This window comes from Mustela erminea, chromosome 10 (genome assembly GCF_009829155.1).
Source record: "Mustela erminea isolate mMusErm1 chromosome 10, mMusErm1.Pri, whole genome shotgun sequence".
In the NCBI taxonomy this organism is placed as follows: Eukaryota; Metazoa; Chordata; class Mammalia; order Carnivora; family Mustelidae; genus Mustela; species Mustela erminea.
Window position 1 is genome coordinate 24,277,318 of NC_045623.1, and position 26,190 is coordinate 24,303,507.

The window sequence follows — 26,190 nt, forward strand, 5'->3', positions numbered from 1 at the left end:
ATGGTAGACATATATATAGTAGATAATTTTTTTAATTGGACAAGTCTTTATACATATATAAAAATCTCTCTGCTCCTGGCCAAATTAACAAATAAAGCAAGATTAGAATGACTCTTTTCTATTGACTTAGCAGTGTTTTTGTTATCGCCTAAGAAAAGTGTCAAATTAAATTGAACAAGGAAGGCACTAATTCTGATGTATTTGAGATTAAAGTTCTGTATTTGAAAGAGTCCTCTCAAATGGAGAGTCAAACACAGCTGACCGGCTTTGTACAGCAAATTAATGTAAACCACGGTTTAACCCTGGAAACTGAAAAGATCCTTAGCTGTATCCGCAAACACGGTGTGTACCTAACAGTTTATATGCAGAGTTAAAGGCACCATCTGAACCACGCTGACCTCAAACAATTTGATGCTTTGTCAAGTAACAATCTCAGTCTCCTTGGAACAAAAGAATACCAATGCCGAATAAAGGACAAAGATGCAGTTCAAAGACGGAGCTCATGTTCTCGGTATTAGTAACATCCTTTAGCTGAAAATTCCATCACATTTAAGGTAATGCCACAACACAGAGAAGAGGGGAAAAACACAGCAACTTAAATGTTTATACAGCTTAGAAAGCTGGTACTGATCCTTAGTATTAAATGTAATATTTAATCTTTAAGATTTGTGATTCAAGATCATATTTAAAGTCACAACTGGGGGGCGCCTGGGTGGCTCAGTGGGTTAAAGCCTCTGCCTTCGGCTCAGGTCATGATCTCAGGGTCCTGGGATGCGGTCCTGAGCCTGCATCGGGCTCTCTGCTCAGCAGGGAGCCTGCTTCCCCCCCACCCAACTTGCCTGCCTCTCTCCCTACTTGTGATCTCTGTCCAATAAACTTAAAAACTTCAAAAAAAAAAAATTAAAAAATTAAAATCACAACTGGATGACAGTTTGTAGAGTGGGGAACAGGCAGAGAGGAAAGACATGAAGGTTAAATCCAGAAAAGCTATTAACATCCCATTGGAAAGTAGAAGAATTTTATTGGGAACGAATGTTCAAACAATCAATAAGTAGCTCCTCACCGTCACACAAAGTAAAAATGAAGCAAGCTCTCATGCACATGCCAATCACTCAGATTTCCACCAAACTGGGCTGGATCTAGTATTTTGATCCTATTCCAAGTCCTACTCTAAGGATCACTAATTCCTTATATAAGTAAATATTTATATTTATATTTATATTTATATTTATATTTATATATATTTTCTGACTCATGCCAGAACACAGAACTTAACCTACTCACAGGCTACCAGTGCTGGTCTGGCCCTGGTGAAATCTGAGACAGAGAACAAACTACTCCCTACCAGAGTAGACGTAGGTGAGGGACAGACAAAATGGGAGAAGGGGAGTGGGAGATGCAGGCTTCCAGTTACAGAACGAGTAAGTCACAGGGATGAAAAGTACAGCATAGGAGTATAATCAATGGCATTGTCATAGCATCGTATGATGACAGATGGGAGCTACACTCGTGGTGAGCACGGCAGAATGCAGAGAGATGTCGAATCACTGTTGCACACCTGAAAGTAATGTAACTCTGTGTGCCCATGTGTCCACGTCAATAAAAAAGAAGCGCGATAACCAACAAATAAATGTAAAGGGACAAAAGTAATATTGGAGGCAAAAATTCAAGTTGCCTTATGATTACCAAAAAATAAATAAGTTTGCGATGGGGAACTCATCCACAGAGAGCAGATTAACCGGCGGAGTACAAACACGGCTGCTCCCTCTCACTCAGGGAACGGCATTCATGACAGTTTCAGCATAAGGAGAACGCTAGGGTCAAACAGTAAGTACGCACACAATAGTTCACTTCAATTGTCCTTTCAAATGCAAACCAAAGGAACTGTTTTTAATTCCTTCCCGTGTCTAGAGGTATGTTAGAAACCATACACTATAGAAGAACTTTATGAAACTTCGTATACTGACACTCAAAGAAAGTCTAAAAGTTGGAGACAAGCCTCATATATCTGGACAACAGGTTAACTGACACAGAGGCTCAGGTATGTTATAAAAAGAGCACCTGCTGATGAAGTACTAAATATGCATCACGGGCAGGACCGAGAGAAAGGTTAGTTAAAAAGGAAAACGTCGTTGGGGCGCCTGGGTGGCTCAGGGGGTTGGGCCGCTGCCTTCGGCTCAGGTCGTGATCTCAGGGTCCTGGGATCGAGTCCCGCATCGGGCTCTCTGCTCGGCAGGGAGCCTGCTTCCCTCTCTCTCTCTCTCTGGCTGCCTCTCTGTCTACTTGTGATTTCTCTCTGTCAAGTTAATAAATAAAATCTTTAAAAAAAAAAAAAAAAGGAAAACGTCGGGTGGGGCCGGTTTGCAGAGGAAGGCTTCAGAGAGTAGGTAGAAGGTAGCATATCTCTTTAAGAATGAGAAACTGGTGAAGAGGGTGTGTGTGTGGGGGGGGGGGTGGTGTTGGTTTCAAGAAAGGGTTTTCCAAAGGCCAAGAGGTGGGCAATAATGAGAACCTAGTGGGGAAAGAGGCCAAGGGAACCCACTCAGGGACAAGCAGGGTAAATAAGGTACAGAGATATGAGAAGGGGACCTGAGGGAAAAAGGCCTGGAAGCTCAGCAAAAGAATTCAGGATTACTGTTCTAGCACTGGGAGTCCTGGTCACCTTTTTTTTTTTTAAAAAAAGATTTATTTATTTATTTGACAGACAGAGATCACAAGTAGGCAGAGAGGCAGGCAGAGAGGGAGAGGAGGAAACAGGCTCCCTGCTGAGCAGACAGCCGGATGCTGGGGCCCCGGGCTCAGGATGCGGGGCCTGAGCTGAAGGCAGAGGACCTGAGCCGAAGGCAGAGGCTTTAACCCACTGAGCCATCCAGGCACCCCTCCTGGTCACTTTTGAACAGGTGAGTATAACGATGAGATCAGTTCTTTCTTACCTGACAGTGTTTTAAAGTGGGCTTGGAGAACTATAGATTAGGGGCCAAATCCAGCCCACCCCCTATTTTTGTGAATCAAACTTCACTGAGACACAACCACACCATCTGTTTAAGTATCGAGTTGAAGAGTTGGGACACAAAGCCCAAAACACTATCGGGCCCTTGACACAAAGAGCCTGGGCCCCTACTTACAGTACGAATTAATGGAGAGACTGAGTTAGGAAGATCATCCATGAGGCTAACCCAAAAACAACAAAGATGAGAAAGCAGCAGAATAGAGGAAAGTGGGGAAATTCTGAGAGACAGTGAATGGCCTCATCGACATCACCTGCAACATTGCCGTGAGAACGTCTCTGGAAACGTCCAAAGACCAGTATGTACGAGTGAGTAGCAAAGCTTCGTACAAGCTACTGCTGAGGAACAGTAGTAAAATCACAAAAAGTTTTAATAGGTGATGCCCAGAGCAGCTTTCAGAAGAACCTTATCACAGAACAGCTTATTTACACTTATATACCCTACCCATCAATACAACAAAAGCTTATTCCAAAAGGCCACTCCATACAGCAAAGCTTAATGTGACCCTGTGACACCAAAGTGATGAGAAGTTCTTCATAACCAACCTGACTCTACATATACAAACATCTGTATGTATATATATTTTATAGCAAAGCACATTATTTTACAACTCCTCAAAAAGCTTGCTGTATAAAAAAGATTTAGAAAAAACATCTATAAAAAAGATGTTTACGAAGGACCACAATTTTCCTCTGGGTAGTTAAGTTTTCATTTACAAAGATAAATACATCATTTAAAAATTAATTATAAAATATGGTAGATCTGTTGGTCATATACGATTATTTAATAGCATCAATACTATTGTGTATAGTAAATAAAACATGCAATAATTATTGACCAAGCACAGCATTTACCCAAGGACACCTGCTGAGCAGGGACGGAGGATAGCAGACAGGGCTCAAACCAGTCTCCCTGCCTTGAGGGTTTCCACCAAGAGCTGTCCTGCACACAACTGCCAGAATTGTCTTCATCAGATCAGATCTGATCAAGTCACTCTGCTGACAAGATTACGACAGCTCATGCTTTACTTCCCTGTTTGGCTTCAGCTTAACTTTCCGGCCTCATCTACAGGTGATCTCCCCTGACTTTCTACATTGGAACACTCACTGCTCTTAAAACAATAATAGCTAGCAAGAATTGAGCACCATCTGTAAGCAACTGGGTAAACTACTGCATATGATTTACCTCCTCAGCTAATAATCAACCACCCTATTACAAAGACCTTGTGATCACTACCCTATACCCTTCAAGGCCCCACTGTCAAACAAACTCCTTTCCAAGCACACAGCCTTATGTTGTGTAAATTTCACAAAAATTATTTGTCTTCTTTGTCTTAGATAGGTCCCACCAAATTGTATAAACTTCAGGGTGCACAAAACCTAGATATGCCCCTGTTTATTTTCATTCCCATTATTCACTTTACTGAGGCTCAGCAAGGTTAAATAACCTGCCAAAATATTCACTATAAGACATGGCAAGAGAGAAAATTTGAACCCATGTCTACCTGTCTTCAGAAGCTTAGAGTCTAACTATAGTACAAGGCTGCAGTTCTGGTCTTATAGACTGAAATGTTGCCTGCAGTGACCATTTCTCTTCTTCCTATTTTCATCACTGGATTTCCACCAGGCTCCTATTCATCCTCCAAAACCCAACTAAAGTGTTACCCTTTCTCCACATCTTTACTTAACCTCTCCTGAAACAATGAGATATCCTTTAGCTAACCCTGTCTTTTAAACACCTGCCACAGTATATGTGTGACATAATGTAATCAAAAAGAATGTGCTTTTTGGAGTCAAACTGACCTAGGTGCAAATTATGCCTCTGCATATTCATGGTACAGTCAGGCCTAGGACAAAATATTTTACCTCTCAAACCCTTAAGTTCTTAATCTTTAAAATGGAGGCAATAATTCTTAACACATTGACTCATGTAAACACCCAACCACTCATTCAAGAAATACTTAACGAGTGCCTACTGTATGCTAGGTACAGAGCATACAACTATGGCATAGAAAACAGAGGCACAGTCCCTGCCCGCACAGAGCTTACAGTCTTAGTGGGGGGATACAGAGAAATGAACAGATGGTTAAAATGCAGAGCGAGGAGAGTATTGATTTAGACCAAGGTAGGGTATAGAAGAGCTTATGGAGAAGGGATCATGACCTAACCCAGACTCCAGGGGTCAGGTAAGGACAGCGGAGATGAATAGCAATTCAGCAGTAAGTCTCTTAAAAATAAAACAGAGCAAATATTCAAGACAGATACTGCAAGTAATTTTAATTTAATAAAATACTTCCACCCCACCCACACCATAGTCACACGTCCCTCATTCCTTAAGCATTTGAAAACTCCTCTGAATGTCAGGGAGGGAAAACTGATTTTTTTTTTTTTTTAACAGTGAGTAGGTTAATAAATATGAAACCTTGTGCATTGCCCTGGGCAGTACAAACCTTGAGGCTCACAGAAGAGGCCAAATAAATAAAAATAAAATCAGATGGTTTCTCAGCTTTCTGTCACCACCAGAAGAATTCCTTAACATTTGCTCTTGTTTTCTGTGTTAAAGCATTTAATGACAGAACAAGGAAATCATTTTTACATTTTTCTGGGGGCTGAACTGCCGCATAAAGTGAGAGAGCAATTGCAGCTTTCAAGAGATGCTAATTGCAGCTTCTAAAATATTAGACTCCCTCTAAACACACGTCACCCTCATCCCCTAGGAGTTTCTGGGTCTTTCTTAAAGGTGCTGGGAGGATATTGCCATACAGACTTCCTTTCCTACCCAAGGATTTGAAAACATTTCTGTTGAGTGATTTATTCCTTGCTCTTCAGGGGCCACATGCCCCACAGCTTAGGAAGCCCTGGAGAGAAGGACCACCTTCTTTAGGCAAGAAACCCACAGTGAGAAAAGCTGTATTGGACCGATAAAGGGAAACAATTCACCACCTCCTGCTTTATTCCACATAACATGGGAATTTCCATCTGAATTTAGACTTTCTACCAGCAAGCTAGCAGGGTAGGACTTGGGAGCCTTCCCTCCCACAGAGGTTTTTTAGGCAAAGATAAAGGAGCAAAAAGTCAGCTCTAAGAGACCTGCTACTTCTTACTTCCCGGGAGGGTAAGAAGGAGGAAAATGTGGTCATGCTGGCAATTCTATTTATAAATGCTTCTCTTTACAATAAGATGACAAATTTAAGAGGCAGAAGAGGGGAACAGCAGCAGCTGCCCACACAGACTATTACTTTAAATTTACTTATTGGAAAATCATTCTGTTCAGGCCAGGAGAGGGATGGGGAGGAGGAGGAGAGGTGAAGACAAATAATAAAATATGGAATGACACCAAAAACTAAATTATACAAATATGGGAGGTGGGGAGATGAACATTCACCCAGAGATGTATCCCCATACTTCAAACAGCCAAGAGAAAAACCGAGATCCAGAAAAAGTAGAACGTTATTCGTGGTCAAGCTCCTGATGCTTTCAGTATTCAGCTGCAAATGTAGATTTCCCTAACTCTTTAGCCACGAAATCAGCAAATATGTATGTAATTACCTACATATCTGTATGTGTAACACTGTTTCTGAAAATGAACAGATCTGTACTCTGGTCTAAAAATGAGGCTGACCCACAATCAGCGTACAAAAATGCTGACAATTCAACTCCAGCTGGGAAGCACATGATTTGTAAACCTTGTTGTGCAAAGGGAAATACCTATAATTTTCCATCGAACCCCCGAATTACTAAGATTAAACTTCACTGATATACCTATACCCATCATAGAGTGGGATCAGAGGCAAATTAAGGGGTAGAGTGGGCTGGCAGTTGCTTGGGGCCCTGATCTACACAGGAATCTAAAATAATGTTGAAAAATATCATGGGAAATAAAATCTTATGGGGAAAATTATACAGTTGACCCTTGAACAATGCACGGGTTAGGGTGCTGGCTCCAACCCGGTCAAAAATCTGCACCCTCGGGATGCCTGGGTGGCTCAGTTGGTTAAGCAGCTGCCTTCGGCTCAGGTCATGATTCCAGTGTCCTGGGATCGAGTCCCACATCGGGCTCCTTGCTCAGCAGGGAGCCTGCTTCTCCCTCTGCCTCTGCCTGCCATTCTGTGTGCCTGTGCTCGCTCTCTCCCCTTCTCTCTCTGAAAAATAAATAAAATCTTTAAAAAAAAAAAAAATCTGCACCCTCAAAACTTTTGATTCCCCTAAAACTTAACTAGCAATAGCCTACTGTTGACAAGCCTTAGCAAGAACATTAACAATTAATATATGTATTATATACTGTATTTTTACAATAAAGTAAACTAGAGAAAAGGAAATGTTATTTGGAAAATCATAAGAAAGAGAAAACATACTGTACCATATTTATTGAAAGAAATCCGTGAATAAGTTAACCCTTGCAGTACAAGCCTGTGTTGCTCAAGGGTCAATTGTACGTGCCAGGAAGGACTGCGTGTGCACAGAAGAGGGGAAAAAAACCTCTGAAGAGAGGCTGAGGTAGGGATGTGAGTTGTAATGTGTCCAACCAACACACACATGCACTGCGTCCTCGAGTTAGGAAAGGTGGTCCCTAAACCACCATCTAAGAAAAGTGGGTCTCGTTTAACTATTCCCATGGGGCTCTGTTCCCCAAGAAAGGCACACTGCCTTCCCCCTGCTCCCTTGCAGAAATCAGCCTCTCCCTGGACAATGGCTGAGGACATGTTTGAAGAATAGCGGGCATGAAGGAGTCTGGGTCCCAGCCCTCCCAGGACTCTGGAGCTGCCTTGCGCCCAGACTGGAATCATTCTGATTCACATTTCTTTGATCTCTGAGATTGATTTCTCTTTCCCATTCTGTCCTTATTCTCTCAACTCAAAGCTCACATTCTCATAGATCTCCATTCCCTTTGAGGCAATCAAAATATGTGACTGAAGTGATTCACAGCATGGGGTGAAGCAACAGATTTGACCAAACAGGGATTTCTGGTTAAAAGGCTGGGGTGGGGTGGGGGGTGGGGCTTGGTAACCTATATCCTGAGCTCATGGGGAGAATGTGTTTGGCGATCTTTCATCCTGTCTCTGGAAGAGTGATGGCTAATTCTAAACATCTTCCTGATACTCTGCCTTCCCCTCCCCTACATCCCAGATACCGACTTGTGATCCTTCCTTATCAACACCTTCCGTTTGCCATTTTGTTAATTCTGCAGGGTCAGTCCCCTGCAGGAGGTGACTTATTCAGGGACCTAATGGTTAGTTCTGAGAAAGGTCCTATTCACTCAGCACCTTCCACATTTAAATACTCCGAAATTCATTCATTAACATGATGGGGAAAAGCGATGATTCCTACCACCACCACAACCAAAGCCAAGACCTTCTATCGAACGAACCAGCTCCTGGCTTGGCACCAGCGACCCTGAGTGAATCGCAAACTTCACCGAAAAGTAACCTGAGTCAACAGTGTCCACGACGAAGGGAATGAAAGCTGTTTCCCTTGGAAGAGAGATCACCTAAAAAGGAGTGGGAGGAGGAGGACCAAAAGAAAGGAAGAAAGAAACCCCAGTTGAAACTTGGCATTTACTTGAAGAGGAGCCAGCAGAATGGACGTGCATAGACAGTTTCACAGCACAGAGGGAAGGCATCGCTCAGAAGGCTTCCTTGGCGCTGTTAAATTTCTTGGGTGGCAGCCTTGGCTGGGAAGGCAAGGCACAAAAGTTGCGCTCAGGGTTCTGAGGACCGAGAGGTGGTGTCTGCGAACTTACGGGGATCGAACGGCTCAGGAATCTTGCTGAGGAAGAAGAGAGGCCGGTGTAGGAGGGCCGGAGGAGGGTGGGGTGCTCCTCCGTCTTGACGCTGTGGGGGCTCGGCTGGCTGCTCAGGGTGCTCCCGCTGCTGTTGTTGCTTCTGCTGTACTGGTTGTTGTTGAGCTCAGGGTAATTTCTGGCAGGCGGCTGGGAGCTGCCGTTCAAGAGGTTGGTGAGTGGACTGGCTACGAAACCCGCCTTAGAGGACGAGGAGGCCTTTTTGTTCTCTGGCTCCTGTGTTGCGGCATTCAAGTTGCCTAGAGAACTGGCTAGCCGGGAGTTTATGGAAAAGCTGAATGGAAAACACAGGTTGGGGAGGGGGGACATAGACAACGATGTAGACTCATGTGGAGTTCATGTTTCTAAAACACATAATTAGGACATGAGGGGAATGGGATGCAGACAGTTCAGATCAATGCACATGGTAACAGAATGGCTTCCTTATGGCTCTTGGTGATGGTATCGTATAGGGCCTTGAGTTACACAGGTTAACTTCCTGTCTAAGCAGTTAATTAAGGCCCAAGAAGCTGGCGTAACCACTCTGACTGGATATGTGGAGATAGAACATCTGGGAGTTCTATGTGTCCTGAGGTAGAGAGTAAATGAAGAGGGCCATATAACAGGAGAGCAAAACGTAGACTTCAGTGTAAGATTTAACTTACACGTACTCATTCTAATGCCTCTGCCCATGGCAGGAGAAACGACAATACCACATAGCATTAGTCTGTGCCACGGAACTCCAATCTCCTGATCGCGTTAGGCAAGCTGGAGCTTCACTACAGAAAGGGAAGCCACACGGTTCTCCCTCCACAGCCTTGTCCTGCCATGTGAGACAGAACAGAAGCCTCGGAGGGTCACAGAGCCGTCTGTGATTCCTCCTCTTCTCCCTGATCCCCTCCTCTGACAAACTTTAGCCAAACCCGTTGTGTGCTATGGCCTCCCTCTACTTCCCGCCAGTATCTGAGAAGCAGAGAAAAATTACCTTCTTACACTGGCACCCGAGGACAAAGAACCTCTGTTTATCCTCTTGGCTGTCGCTGAAGGGGACAAAGCCACTTTTGAGGTCTTCAAAGTAGTTGCAGATCCTTGTGGGGACGAAGTCAATCTTTGTGGAGAAAAAAAAGGGCAAAATGTCACACAAAAGCTGTGTCATCTTAATATTTAGCAATCACCTAAGACAGGGTAAACTAGTAACATTAAAGAGATCGCAGCAGGTCACGATAACAGTGACAGGAGCAGCAGTCAAGGCTGACGGAGCACTTGCTCTGCGTCAGGCTCTCTTCTGAGAACCTTACAGATGGTAATCGGCTCATCCTCACAACAGCCCTGTGAGGTAGCTGAGACAGCAATCCTCACTCTGCAAGTGAGCAAACAGCCACAAAGGAAAAGCTCCTCATCCAAAGTCACTCAGTGAGCAAGGGACAGAGCTGGGATTCCAATCCAGGGTCCAAAGTCCTGTCCATCACCAGTATCTTGCCCTGTTGGTCATCCCTTCTTTGATGGTGGTGTTCGTTCTTTGCACGTCCTTAGATTCTACTTCTTTATATTTTAAATCTGTCTTCTTCTTTCCACTCTGCAGTTGCCCTAGCTGAGGCCATCACTACTCTTTCCTCGTGGCTACTAGCAACATCTTATAATCTTCTTCCTTAAAATTCAAATTCTGAAGAGCCTCCGGTAGAATCTAAAATATTTAATTATGTCGCTCTGCTGTTTAAACCATTTAATCTTTCCTCAGTGCCCAGAAAGCCTGAGCTCCTTGGCTGTACTTATGAAATCCTCCTATCTGGCCTTAGCCTTTGTGAACAGGTCCCTTCTTTCCACGCTTTCCCACTAGACATCTCTCCTCCAGCGACACAAACTGCTCTGAGCTCCCTGAATGGACAGCACTCACACCTGTGTCCAGCCTGCATATGCTGTTTTTGCTGCCAGAGCATCTCCTCCTTCCCTTACTCCCCCTCCACCTCCATCTGCCTCGTTCCATTGCTTATGCTTTGCTGGTCAAAACAGCTGGTACCCTATAGAGCAAGCACTGAATTCCCAGGCAGGGTAAGCATCCTGTTTCATCATATAGTCTCAAGGTAAATCATAGCCCTCGTGCCATATTTCATTGTCTGGTATTTCTTTTCTTTGCTATAAGCTCCACTGAGGGCAAAGGACTGTCTCTCATTTCTATTCCCAGTGACTAGTCCAGTGCCAGACTCAGAGAGGATATTCATTAACGTTTGAGGGAAAACAGACTCAAACCTGGACAGCCAGGGTCCAGTCACGGTTTTAATACCAAACCTGTTTAAACGCACCTGGACCTTGCTTTCCTATCTATTCTAGAAGAGCTTACTTACTTGTAGACTCTTTCCTTCATCATCCTCCCCCCCCCAAACAACATTTTAAGTACATGTTTTGTCTCTAAAACATGAAAGGGAAAAGTGGTACAAGGAAACAGCTCAAGTTTCTGGAGAAGTCTGAGCCCTCTCAGAAATGCCCACACAAAACCACCCTAAAACCTTGGGCTGCGTAAGAGTCAGAGGTGAGAGGTGAATCAGCTTTCCACCCCTATCTTATCAACAGTCTTGGTAAACATGTCCAAGCCCTCATCAAGGCATGTACAGCACTCTGGTACCAGTGGTGCCTTGAAACCACCCCAGGACTATTTGGGGGGCATTTTTTCCGGAGACAAACACTAATGTTTCCCCTTCAGATGGAGGACGGGGAAGGAAATAAAACTAGAAAATAAAGAACAAACACATGTAAAATGAGGGGGGAAGAGGGCTAACAGAAGTGTTAAAATCTCAAGGCAAACTTGGTCACTGGATTGAAAGGCACTTTGCCACGCAAGCGTAGTTTCTTAGAGACCCCAGAACGTGCCGGAAGGACAGACTGCACTGATGTCACTACCAGTGGCCACACCTACGGATACCTCAGGAAAACCAAAATCCCCTTCTCAGTGAGCATTAAAAATAAGGTGTAGCATAAAAATCCGGAACAGAAAGGAAGGGACTTAAAAAGTGAAAAGCTGTACACAATTTATTTTCACCAGTTTTGGGGGTGGGAAATGTATCTAAAGGTGAGCACTTATTTACAAGATACTAGAAATTCACCTCAGTAACAGTACCTGATAGGCTGGGACACTGCTCTTGGGTGCCCTTTCATATCATCCAACCTATGGAAATCAAAGACAAATGCTCATGCATCACTGGGTTCACACATTGAATCAAAGACCAAAAGGCAGAGCATGTGGAGTCAGACCAGTAAAAATACTAAATTTGTAAAAGGGGGAAACCTCCCAAATGGATATCAGTACTCATCCCGTTTCTAAAACAAATCCCAGAACCAGCAGGAAACCCATTTCAGTCATTTTGATTCATCTTGAATTTAATTTACAGCAAATTGCTTTAAATCAGAAGGTAGTTAAAAAAAAAAAAAAAGTTCAATGATGATGAAAAAAAGTTCAACCATGATGCTGTTAGGAAAAACTCAATTCCAAAAAAATTTCAGAGAATTAGAAAAATCATATTGGAATCGCCTTCTAAAATTTGTGTAGTGGAGATTCTCTTACTTCTTTTGCCTACTTATGTATCAAGTTATATGCCAATTTATCCCTCCCTGCCCCTTATGATTTCTTCAGAATAAAATCTACATCTGTTTGAAATTAATTAAGCAATATAAAGCCATTTCTTAAGAGTTTCAAGGGAAAACAGGGCAAATAAAGAGATTAGTGGTCTTGAAGAAACTTCCACAGACATCGATGGTACCCACAGCAAGCAGAGCACACACTGAACAGTACTGGGTATGACTAGCAGTTCCATTCCAACTCCGTCCCACAGGGGAGGGATCGAACCTCTCTAAGCTCAAGCAACCAATCCAAATGTGGGTGATGATACGTACCTTTTGTATTAACTCAGTTAATCCTCGTATTGAAACTAAGCACCTACCAAGGCTCCTGACCATAGTAGCTGCTCAGTGAATGATAAGTCTCTTTAGTTTTCTGTTGCAGCTGGCGGTTACTACTAAGCATCAGCCTTGCTATCCCCTCTTCTCCTGTTGCTATAGAAAACGATCACCTTGAATTTGGGCCGCATAAACCTTCTTTCCTCAGGTCAGGGAACCAGAACTCAAAGTTCAGACCTAATCCGACTTGGGTTCTAATCCTCCCAGATAACACATGAACACTAAACTCTCTGTGAAGCTGTTTGACACGTTATCATGCTGGCAAAACACCCCTCTTGCTGTGCCTGTGTCTCACTTAAAAAGTAGCCATTTCCCATTATTATCGTTTGTGAACTTGTCACCACCCCATATGTTACAGTAAGGAACCTAGAAGATATTCACAGATTTCTGCACCTACGTTGATCCTGAAGACTTTCTTTTTTAACTGATCTGAACCAGGAGCACGTTCCAGATAGTGTGATCCCAAGTCAGGTTCCATCAATCGGTTCTGATTAGTAATTTTAGACTTCAAACTCAGGATGGTTATAACTTTACAGACACAGGTAAGAACTGGTTATTCAATTCTCAGATACAGAACATTAAGCTAAGGAGCAAGGATATACCAAAGCTTGGCATTTAGTACTTTTCTGCCCTCTCTAGATTCAAAACGAAAGTCTCAGCACACCTGTAAGACAGGACACCCACTCGTGGGGGAAGAGTAGAATTCCAAACGGAATTTTGAGCACAGTCCCAGGGACACCCGAGGGCACAGCAGTTTAAGGTGGGATTCCAGAGGCTGAGAGTTTGCAGGAGCTGCTGTCTGTAAGCTTCTAAAGCTTAGCTGCTCCCAACAGTGACCGGATAATAAGCTACCCAAAACAGTAATAAACCAGAAAACAAGAGGTAAACATGGCTCTTGCAGAATGATATTCCAAAGAGAAGAGTAAATGCTCTATCCACAAATGGAGGCACAATACAAACTTAAAAGTTTAAAATGGATCCTACCTAAATGCGCAGGATGGTGAGGTGCGTGGCTGCCTCTGACTTTTTAAGGCACGTAGTTTGTCTCCCTGGGTTATACTGTTTTTCATTTCCACATCCTCATCCTCTTCTAAATTACTCTGGAAAAAAAATGCATGTTCCATAGAAAAGTTATTATGAAAAATTTTGCTTTATATAGATTTCTTAATAGACTATAAACCATGTATTTCATATAGATTATCTTAAATAGTTTTTACACACTATGAATTCAGCATTATGTCTGTGTGTGCGCGCACACACACATATACACACACATACTAAAGAATGTTCAACTATTCATCAATTAAATATACTGGCTAAACTTCAAATCAAAGCATGGGTATGAATGTGGTAGAATTTAAAAGGAGCTCTTTCTTACAATGGACCACAGCCAAAGAGACTCTCATGGAAACAAAATCATGCTTTGGAATATAGCTCAGATACAGGCTGACTCAATAACTAGATTGGGAAAGTGTTTCCTGCTGAAATAAGTCTTATAGGTTGAAAAACAGAAGTACCATACAAGGTCTTTTCACATGCTAGCTCACATTTCATTCTTACAACTCAGGGCAGTGAGGACACTGTTGCCCATAAAGATGAAAAAAAGGAGGTGCTCATAGAAGAATATTGCCCAAGCTCCCTAAAGCTCTTCATAACAGCTATGATTTTAAAATCAGACTTCTTGGGGCGCCTGGGTGGCTCAGTGGGTTAAAGCCTCTGCCTTCGGCTCAGGTCATGATCCCATGGTCCTGGGATCGAGCCCCGCATCGGGCTCTCTGCTCAGTGGGGAGCCTGCTTCCTCCTCTCTCTCTGCCTGCCTCTCTGCCTACTTGTGATCTCTGTCTGTCAAATAAATAAATAAAATATTTAAAAAAAAATAAATAAAATAAAATCAGACTTCTTGACCCCAAATACAACAGTACACTAACACTGCACCAGTAAAGATTTTATTTTGCGCACTTTCTCTCCTGAATAATTCACATGCCTTGGATTTGCTAATTCCTTGCAGCCATAAAAGTCCTCTCCCCTCTTTAAAGCTAAAACTTTTAATTGATAAAAGATATACAGAAATATACTTCCCTGTCATATTCTAGTCATTTCTGATAGCCATTCCTGACTCAAAACACTTCTTTGCTCCCTGCCACATAGGTTGGGTTGCATGGCTACATCTGGGGTCTCTAGGCATGTCCTGGGTAAAAAGACCACATCTTACTACTTTAACTTGGAGCTTGAAAAAGCAAAACAGACATACAAAGCACACACCTGGAATGAAAGAAGAAATAATGAAGAAGAAAGCTTCCTAGAGGAGGAAATCCTTTAATTGAGTATTGAAGAATGAGTATGGAGTGAAGCAGGCCAAGGTCACAGGAAGGGTCATGCTGGCAAGAACACCTGTTTAACTGTCACAGGCTCATGGAAGCTTGAAGTCAGACAAGATTCTCTTAAAGTCATAAGTTGCCCATCTACAAAGTCTTCAGGAATTGGTTATACTATCTCAGACCATACAACCCCAGTGGGGAGGAATCCATTACACCCAAAGAAGTCTGCAGGAATAGAAATAAGGCAGGCCTGAAGGCTAGGCTTGCTAGCAGGATGGCACACCTGAGGAGGTGGGCTTAGCTTCACCCACCCATTAACATGGGTGTTATTACCAGTTACTTGTAACTGACGGAAGGACCGGCACACAGTAGGAGTCTTTAGAATATGGAACTGGGTTCTTGAATGACCTGACAGGATCCTCACCCTTATTGGTCATGTTCATTGTCCAATGGGCACCTTTGTGGGAAAGCCAGGAAAGCTCCTTTGTCCTTCCAACCAGGAGGATCTTTGTATTCCTAACTCTGAAATGCCTTCAAAATTCTTTTTTTTTTTTTAAGATTTTATTTAATATTTATTAGACCGAGAGAGACCCAGTGAGAGAGGGAACACAAGCAGGGGGAGTGAGAGAGAGAGAGAAGCAGGCTTCCCACTGAGCAGGTTACCCCACGCAGGGCTCGATCCCAGGACACTGGGATCATGATGGGAGACCAAGGCAGACGCTTAGTGACTGAGCCACCCAGGCACCAGTACCTTCAGATTCTAAGGAAAAGTGAGCTTCAACCTGAAATTCCCAAATTCAACCCAATAGACATAAAGGTAGAACAAATACACAAAAATTGACCTCCCACACAATCTCTCTGAGAAAACTATTAAAGGATGTATGTCAGGGAAAAGTTAAGAAGACAGGAGGAAATCCAGGAAAATTAGGACTCTAACTGCAGAGTATGAAAAGAAGGGCTCAGTTTGGAACTGTAGAGTAGGGCTAGAGAACAATCAATCCAGGCTGGAAAGAAGAAGCCTCTTGGGGAAAAGAATGAACTTGGTAAAGTTTTTTTGCTGTGTCAAGATTTTGAAAAAATTAAAAATTTCTTGGCACAACTAGGGGGAGGAGGGAGTAGCCTTATTTTTTCCCAAGGGAAAAAAATACACAGAAAACTCTGCAAATAAAAAGGCAATTAACTCACATCTGAACTCATATAACACTGTGTCAACTGTATGTAAATGAAAAATAAATAAATAAATATAAAACACCACAAAAATTGGTAATTAACTCTGGGAAAAACAAAGAGAGGTTCAACAAAGGAAACAGAGTAGACTACCAACCTCAAGAGTGAACAATTCTTACACAGTAATAATGACATATTATTGGTTTTAACCCAAAATTATGATGTAGCTGTACTGGGAAGCACAGGGGAGTGAGAGTAACATCTCAGGGGAGGGGGAAGCTAAAATCCCATCCACCACAACCAGGAGGCAATCAAAAAATGTCCAAAATCAATAAACTGTTTTAAATAGCATTACAAGCAAGACACTGATGTGCAGAAATATGGTAGTGAAAATGCCGGTATCATTTGCTTAGAGGTTCCCCCTTCTGTGGGTGGGTTTGGGAGTTGGTCTAGGAGAATAGAAAGGTAGGATAGGGGACTGATATTTTTTATTAGAATTCAGTAATTTTTGACACTTCTAAAAGTGTGATCCCATATTACTTGGAAAAAATAAATACTAATTTAACAAGATACAGAATTAAACAAAAAAAATAGTATGTTTTACATTATGGTTATGTTACAAGTTACAAGTATTTTCTCTCCCACTTCATTATGCATCTAAAAGGTAAAATCTTTTAAATATAATACATTTCCAATGTAGAAAACAATGAAAACACTGCAACAGAGAGCCACATTCCTAACTAGCCAGATTTAATATATTTTCTACTTAAACTCCTTCTCTTTTTTTTTTTTTTAAGATTTTATCTATTTATTTGACAGGCAGAGATCACAAGTAGGCAGAGAGGCAGGCAGAGAGAGAGCGGGAGGCAGACTCCCCACTGAGCAGAGAGCCTGATGCAGGGCTCAATCCCAGGACCCTGAGATCATGACCTGAGCAGAAGGCAGAGGCTTAACCCACTGAGCTACCGAGGCACCCCTTAAACTCCTTCTCTTTAAGGAGTTTATTTAAATACCTCAGCTCTCAAAGAAAAAGAAAACATTACTTATTAAGTCCCAGCTCCTCTCAACCTCTGGAGAAGAAAACCATGTATTTTCTAAAGGGAAAAAAAAATTAAAAAAAAAATATATATATATACACAAACACACAAGTATCATAGGGAAAATATACATATATTTATTTTATATATAAAATAATATATAAATATATATATTTATTTTTTCCCCATGATACTTGTTATGGAATGACAAAATGCAGATAAGAGTGTAAAAAATATTAAAACCACCAACATATTTACCATCAAAAAGCAAAACCCATTAGCATTCTGGCATATAGTCTTCCAGATTTTCTCCCATGTTATACATACCATCCCCCAACATACTTCTTCCTGACAAAGAGGTTGAGTTACATATATGCTGCCCTATAACTTACTTTTTCACCTGAAAGATACATTATTGGAAGTATTTCAGTATAAATTTAAAAAACCAAAACCCCCCAAACCTCTCTATTATTATTCTTTTTGGCTCCATAAAATTCCATTGTCTAGATACACCAAATTTCATTTATTTTCCCTTGGTTCAGGCTGTTCTGTCTTTTATCACTATAAACAGCTCCAACAAACATCCTCCTCTATACATATGGCTTTTAAACACTGTCCTATGAATTTACAGCTTTTAAACACTGTCTTAAGATGGATTCATAGAAGTGGAACCTCTAAATGCATTGTACAGTCTTCCGCCATGCTTCTCCAAACGGTCTTCCATTTCAATCTCCAACTGGCAATCTTTAGTTTTTATTCCCCAAATCCCTGCTAATATTGCCTACATTCTTTAATCTCACACAACCTGAGAGGCAGAAACAGGATCTTGTCATTTAGATTTGTGTTTCTTTAATTTCTAGGGAAGTAGAAATAAAAGAAAGTGTTTACCAGCCATGAGGATTCCCATTTTGTTTTATTTGTGTATGTGGCATTTTCACACTGATTTTTAAGCATTCTTTACATTAAAAAAAAAAACACACACACACACAATACCCAAATTTGAATATGTAGCAAACATTTTCTTCTACATGGTGACTACAAGGAGAATGAACGGGAGAAGGATAATTCTTTGTTGGGGGGGGGGGACACAGTTTAGTGGCTCCTGCAGAGGTCTGGTGACAGGTGACAGACTGGATTAGGTGTGAGAACGCTTAAATCAGGACCTGGGGATGGAAGGGGGGAGGGGAAAAGATCCAGACATGCAATACTGGTCTAAAGAAATCTACTAAAATATATATCATGTCATCTTTTTTTATTATGTTACGTTAGTCACCAGAAGAAGACAATTATCATATGGTTTCCCTTATTTGTGGAACGTAAGCATAGCATGGAGGACATTAGGAGGAAGAAGGGAATAATGAAGGGGGGAATCACGTAATTTTTTTTATCTCAGTATATCATCCTTTATTTTATTTCTGTGGCTTTTGTATGAAGCTTCAGGCATTTTTAGGACTAAGAGGTACAGGACATATAAGCCATAAAATTCTCAGTAGGGGATTAACAGGCTTCAAAATCTTGACAAAAAGTTTTACAATGTTATTCAAAATACATTTAAATTAAATGACAGAATTAAGAAACGAGAGAGCTGGAAGAAAAAGGACACTGGCCTTCTGGAATCCTGAGTATGACATAGACATGAATAGAACTAAGCTCTGTATTTATCAGGGCACCTAAAACACAAACACCTGTGAAGGGAAAAAATATTAGGAAACACAGTTCCTTTTCTCATGAGGGCATGAATCAATCCCAAGAAACAGTAGACCTGCGACCGGCCATTTGAAGGCTTCTCAACAGGTGCTGGGAGGTCTCATTCTTTCTACCAAATTTATTCCTTAAAATAACTGATAAGTAGTCACAACTGGTGAACGCAGGGAACCTAGCCTAGGCTTCCTTTGTGCTCCAGCCCCTCTCCCCCCAGAGTCTCCGTGCATATCCTCTCTGGCCCTGAGCTGCTTGAATCCCCTAAAATCTGTTGAAAAGAAACAAAGTCACATGGTTGCTGGTGGAACAAACTCAGAAAGCCTAGTCCAGGGAAGACCCTCATATTTTTGCTCCCCAAAGAGGTAGGTCTGTTGTCAGACTCATCACTGCCCTCCGGAGGGTCTAAGTACCAGCTCTTTCATTCAGATACCAGCCTGCCCTACATAAAGGCAGGAAAATGAGAGCAAACTAAAATACATAAAGAAAGACCATTTCAAAAGATGTGCTTATTTACAGATGATGGTCTAGCTAAAGAACAAATTATAGTTGCAAACTAGAAAGATTTATTTTATGCCATCAGTTGTTCTCTAAATATAGACAAGATGAAAAAGAAAATAAAATGTATGCATAGGTTTCAGTAGGATAAGTAATGACTGACCAACGCATTAATCCGATGGTGACAGAGTAAGTCACTGGGGAGGCAGTGGTGTGTGCCATTAAGAAAAAAAATCTATTAGACAAAATATAGCACACTAGGGAAAAAAGACGGAAGAGTTATAATAGAAAAATGACATAAAAAGAGAGTTTGAAATAGAAATGAGTAAAAATAGAAGTGAAAGGATTGGAAGAGAAAGATGATAATGGATTTTTAGTAGGTTTAAGTGATTTGGCTGGGAAAGGTGGCTGGGTCATCTCCAAAATTCTTTCAGCTCTCAGATGCTGAAACTGTGAGATGTGAAAGCTGAGGAAAGGCAAAGATATCATCTCATAACAAGCTGCTTCTGATCATGTAAAGTTTGGATTTATCAGAGCCCCCAAGTCTGTCTTCTCTCCTTCCTCGGCTGCCACTGTTGAGACCTTTATCCCCTGGGACCACTCCCCCTTCACCAACTTCCTGGTCTCCCACCCCAGGCCACACAGACCCCAGCAGCCCTTTCCTTCACAGCCAGGGAAGTCTGCCCAAACTCTGGCTCTCTGTTGTACTGTCACTCTCCTGTCCTAGAACCTCTCCCGAATCCCAGTGGCATTCAGAATGGAACTGGAATGCCATAGTGGTCCCAAGAGTGGAAAGAACGGTGCTTGAAAGAAGAGTCTTAGAGAGTTAATTTTTTACTTCATGGATTTTCTCTTTCTAAGATACACTCTATACACGGGCATTTGGTATAAAAGAGCAAAGGATTTTATAAATCACAGTATCTCCGTGACATGATTAAAAAACTATATTCTTGGAGCACCTAGCTGGTTCAGTCGGTGGAGTGCAAGACTCTTGATCTCAGGGTTGTGGGTTTGAATTCCATGCTGGGTGTAGAGATTGCTTAAAAACAAGATCTTTAAACATTAGTTAATTAAATAATTAACTAAAACATGATATTTTTATTTACCTGTCAATTTACGTGATCTTGGTGGAAGGGGCAGCACTTGTACCTAATTAATATCTCTAAGGCAAGAGCATCTGATTGATTGGTGTGCTACTATTGGATTATCACCCCGGAGAAGGAAAAGTTAACAATAATCACAATTCCAGGAGAAATCTACTGCAACAGACTGGCTAAAGTTCTGTCCAAACTGACTGATGTAATACACTAAAGCTACACTTAGGACCGCATAGAGAGGCAGCAGGGTATGGAGAGGGGCCTCAGGTGGGTGGCTGAGAGGAGACACTGAAGCCAGAGCACCTACGTCTAACTGAGAGCTCTACTGTGTACTCTGGGATCTTGGAGAGACAGTTTGACTTTCTCTACCTCAGTCATGCCTTCTGTTAAAGGAGGCCTAGTAACAATGCCTATTTCCTATAGCTGTTATAAGTTAACCCATGTAGGGGATGCCTGGATGGCTCAGTCAGGTTAAGCGTCTGTCTTCAGCTCAGGTCATCATCTCAGGGTCCTGGGATGGAGTGCCATGTCAGGCTCCCTGGTCATCAGGAAGTCTGCGTCTCCCTTTCCCTCTGCTCCTCCTAATCCCCTTCTCCCAGCTCATCCTCTCTCTCTCTCAAATGAATGAATAAAATCTTAAAAGAAGAAAAAAAGAATTAATCCATGTGAAGTGCCTAGAACAGTGCCTGGCACATAGTAGGTACTATTTAGGTGGTTGTTACATTCTAAGCTCCTCACTTAACTCCTTAAGTACTGATCCCTTAAATAAAGTGTTTTAAATTCCATCTTCTTAAAAACATTTTTTAATAACCCCAATGCATGATGGGCCCTCGGGCCCTGGCATGTCTAAGTGAGCACTTACTGCTGGTACTATGTTGTATTTGCACACAGACTACCTTTGGATAGCTTGGATTGTTATCAATTTCATGTCTGTTTTCTTGTTTGTTTTTGATGAAACCATAAGCCTTCTTCATTCTTTCAAGCACCATTCACGAAGGCCCTGTGGGCAGACAGAAGCCTCGATCTTCACAAAATGAGTATCACCAGGCCAGGGAGGAGATGTAAGGACCGTGGAGGAAAAATACAGAGCAAGGCAGGAGCACCGAGCAGGGAGCCTAACCTAGAGCCTAACCCATCCCCATAGGATGGGTTGGGTGTATTTCATAGTGCCTAGCCCAGCACTGAAGACCAGATTCAATCAAGGTAAAGCCTCTATTTTTAAAAGATTTTTCATAACTCTAAGCAGGCAAAGAGAATTCATTACAGCTGCAGCCTCGCCCATTCCCGTGGCCTGAATCCTTCTGGTTGATCCTTTTTGTCTATTTGCCCACCTCTTGGGCACTGAAAAACTACACAGTCAAACCTTCTCAATCAGGTAATTACAGAGCTTCCTAACAACCAATCCCAGGAAAATCCCTATAGGCCTGGGAAACAGAAAAATAATTTAGTATCTCATTTTCAATTTGACATTACTTATAAAAGGGAGGGGGAGGAAGCAACCTCTAGAAGAATAGCACCTTTTTGCACTTTATGTACAAACTAATAAACCCAGAATTTCTATGGGCTTCTATCCTGAACATTGGTCTGGAACTTGAAAACATTATTCTCAACTTCTTTTCCCATTTGGAATTCACAAGAATGGGGCGCCTGGGTGGCTCAGTGGGTTAAGCCGCTGCCTTCAGCTCGGGTCGTGATCTCAGGGTCCTGGGATCGAGTCCCGCATTGGGCTCTCTGCTCAGCAGGGAGCCTGCTTCCCTCTCTCTCTCTCTGCCTGCCTCTCCGACTACTTGTGATTTCTCTCTGTCAAATAAATAAATAAAATCTTAAAAAAAAAAAAAAAGGGAATTCACAAGAATGACAAAGATGTTACTCCCTCTATTACATTCACTTTTGTGTAAACTAATTCCCCATATTCATGTACTGTTCTGGAGCCAGCACCAGATAAGAATGGTGAGAAAAGGGCTTAAAAGTGTTATTTATGCAACGCATCTCACCTATTTATATGTATATGTCACTGTCTGAAATCTTAACCACACCATTGTTCTGTGGTATTTCTGAATTCCTGTATTTCTGTGCTCTAATTTCAAAAATCATACCACTTCTGAATGGCTAGAGCTAAAGTAATTAATCTAGAGTGGCAAGGAATAAGAAAGGGGAAGAGAAACAGCCCAATATCTGAACACATGCTCATATTTAAAACTGACTTACTTTAAATTTCATATTTCATTCTTCAGTGATAAATAAATGTTAGTCTTAAATTCAACAAATTGAGATCTAAAAAAGCATGAGAACAAAATGTTCTAACTATAAGATGTTAGTTTAATGGTGATTATGATATAGAAAACATTATATTCATATAAGATAAATATGTTTCCCAGACGGACGGATAGATTGTATGTGTATTTTTCAGAGGTCATAATTCAAAGCACTGTTTACTTGAACAAACCTAAGAAGGAAATGCTGACCAGAGCAAGGAAAGCATTCTTGCTTAGCTATACTTTCACATTAAAATGTCAGTTCAGATCCTTTTGTTTGCTTTGAATAGGCCAGACTACAACACAGAGACAAGAAAAAGTCAACAAGGGCTCTGAATATCAACAAGACCTTGGCTAAGATTTACATTTTGTCAGGACAGATGATTCAACACAAGTAAACTTAGCCACTTCTTCAGTGGCTGTCCTGGATTAGAGACCATAGGGTTGAAAAATTGGTTCTTCCGGCAGTCTCCATCCTGTGTCCTTGAAGGAAGCCTACTCAACCTATTGCCAAGCACTCTGGTTATCTTTCTCAGTGAAAGAAACCTGTTTGGCATGTCACTTGTTGACCTAAAGCAGCTAAGATGCATCCTTCCATTTTGGGTTCCCTGAGGGCCAAACTTGAACCACAGTTTTTGCTCAAGACCCTTGTCCAGGCCCAACAGGTCACCGTCTAATAGAAGGCAAATCCACACTTGCTGCCTGAATATTTTTTTAAGGTTTATTTATTTGAATTGGGGGAGATGCAGAGGGAGAGGAAGAGAATCTCAAGCAGACTCCCTACTGAGCAGGGAGCCTGACATGGGGCTTGATCCCATGACCCCTAGATCATGACCTGAGTTGAAACCAAGAGTTGGACACTTAATCAACTGAGCTACCCAGATGCCCCACTGTTTAAATATTTTCAACAGCTCTTTTTGCTCCCTCAGGGATATAAAAATACAACTATAAACCAAGTGCTTAGTTTCATCCTGTGGTAGAAAGAGCTAAACCAGGAGGGAGATTCACAGTCTCAAGGTGGTCTCACTACTAAAGAACTCCATGACCTTAAGCAAGTCATGGGATTCGATGGGACCCCTGGCTTCGGATCCACACACAAGGGGAAGTAGGACAAATGATTTCAATGTTGCTTCCAGCTCCAAAAATGCCCATGATCCTACCTGTAATAAGTCACTTCCATTTTTAGGTAGCAGGGTATAACAGAAAAAACACAGACTCCGAATCAGACAGATGTGGATTGGAAGCACCAAAGTTAGAACTTCTGACATTCAGTTTCCTTGCTATAGAGATCATATTGCCTAGGTAATATTGCTGATTTTACCTATTACCAGCTAGTTGTAAAGATTAAATGGGACCACAGATGTCAGCTGTTTAAAATGGTTTGTTTGTAATAGAGCCACACACACAAAAAAAATTTGCTCCTAATGATATTTGCAACTCTGGATTTTAGAAATCAATATGAATTGGAGACTTTCAAAAAATCACTTGTGGCATATGCTGTGTCTTCAACTGCCATATTAATTCTTTCTTCTTTATATCCACTTCCATCTTCAAATAGAAAATTTGTTATCCTGTCTCCTTTTTGTACATAGTCTCCAAACCAGAATGGCCTCCTTTATAATTGTGCTCCTTAAGTTATAGCTTTTTTATTTCTAAGGATAATTGCTTTCTTTGCTCTGGATTCTTGTTTTACAGGTAGATGACTCTACACCTAAAAATATTGGTACTCTGAGCATTTCAGGAAAGCGGTATTGCTATGTGATATATGTTCAGCTGGGAAACAAAGAAATATAGAACTTTAGTCCTAAGGAGGCATGAAAATCTTCCTGAGGAAAACTCACCTCTCCAAATCTGTCCACGTTTTGTATTTTAGATAAGTTTCCACCTATAGACATATCATCCAAGCTAGAAAGAATTTTATTAATATTTCCTTCACTGGACGGTCTATTTTTCAGCTTGGATCGGAAAATGTCTCCTTGGACCCATAACGATGCCTGTTTTCTGGAAAAAGGAGAGAAAACAAAATAATCTGTAAAATAAATTACTATCATCTCATTAGGGTAATATCTTAGAAATAAAAAGATTAGCAGATAAACCTTTACAAGTCAGACTAGAAAGATTATGAAATCTGAGATTTTTTTTAAAAGTCATTTTCTGAAAGTCAGAATTAAGTTATATGAATTAAATTAAATAAATTAAAGTGCTATATGAAACAAATACTTATCTTCCAATATATGTCTGTACCATACATGAGTTGCCTATTGAGGTTTTTAGATGCTTACAACAAAGAAAAACGACTGTGAGCCCATTTGCCTTTTACACATGAATCTGAAGTCTGTAAGATACTTCTCAAATGGCAATTTGATATGTCTATAAAAACAGCCGGAGTGAAATGGACTCAAAGATGAAGGTGAAGAAACTGGAATCAAACAGAGAGTACCTGAAAGATTACGAAATCCTTAATTGTGTGTGGCAGCACGAAAAAACACAATTTTTTGAAACCCACTTTTTTTTTTTTTAAGATTTTATTTATTTATTTGACAGAGAGAGAGATCACAAGTAGGCAGAGAGGCAGGCAGAGAGAAAGGGAAGCAGGCTCCCTGCTGAGGCTCGATCCCAGGACCCTGAGATCATGACCTGAGTCAAAGGCAGAGGTTTAACCCACTGAGCCACCCAGGTGCCCTTAGAAACCCACTCTTACCACCCAAAAGCAAGGTAAAGAGCATCAATTAGATTATCCTTGAAGAATCAGAAAATGTACATCATGGGTAAGTTTTCTTATATAAGATAAGGTACAATTATAACTGTTTTCAAGGTTATAGGAAAAGAACTTAAGATACGTAAACAAAAATGATAGTCTGGGTTTAAAATTTTTATTGTTAGAGTCACCTTCCTCCATTTCTTTTAAGATAAACTGCCCTTTAGATAGTTTTCATTCTATTCTATGTCATACTTGACAAAAGAGAATTAAGCTAAACTTAGACTCATCATAAGGAATATCAACATCCAGGGAAATAATAGCATTATCAAGGAGATGCTACCAATTAGAACATAGATTTATTTTCTGAGGCAATAGAAAGACTAAGGAGTATTTTCTCTCAAAGTTTCCAAATAACATTCAGGCTAAAATATGAGGAGAAAAACCATGACAAAATATCCTCCCTGAACTGTACTCTCACTGGACCCTCTAGAAAGGAATCCACCGTTCCTTTTTAAGAGTTTACTCACAAATCAGAATTTTTGTTTATGATTAAATACTGCTGAAAGTCTTTAAGAAAAGTTTAAGTTTTAAGTTATACAGCAAAATTTTACATGTGCAATGCCTCCAACCAAGCATATCCACGCAGGTATCACCCTAGAGCTACATCCTTGTATACAAGATACAA

The 26,190-nt window shown here is 41.2% G+C and overlaps 1 protein-coding gene across 5 annotated transcripts in view; it reads right to left on the reverse strand.

Annotated features, from left to right (window-relative positions):
• The window catches only part of CDC14A (cell division cycle 14A), a 172,660-nt gene that overhangs the window by 11,465 nt on the left and 135,005 nt on the right, over window positions 1-26,190 (reverse strand). For 2 of the 5 annotated variants that reach the window (XR_004289705.1, XR_004289708.1), the window contains 5 exons: window positions 24,646-24,805; window positions 13,719-13,834; window positions 11,899-11,946; window positions 9,772-9,894; window positions 8,567-9,081 (listed from right to left, as the gene is read on the reverse strand). Coding sequence is in view for 1 of the 5 variants with exons in the window: in XM_032360600.1 (XP_032216491.1) it covers window positions 8,748-9,081; window positions 9,772-9,894; window positions 11,899-11,946; window positions 13,719-13,834; window positions 24,646-24,805 (781 nt within the window). In the remaining 4 variants the exon portion in view is untranslated. The remainder of the gene's footprint in view (window positions 1-8,566; window positions 9,082-9,771; window positions 9,895-11,898; window positions 11,947-13,718; window positions 13,835-24,645; window positions 24,806-26,190) is intronic. The other 3 variants (XR_004289707.1, XM_032360600.1, XR_004289706.1) reach the window with 3 other exon arrangements.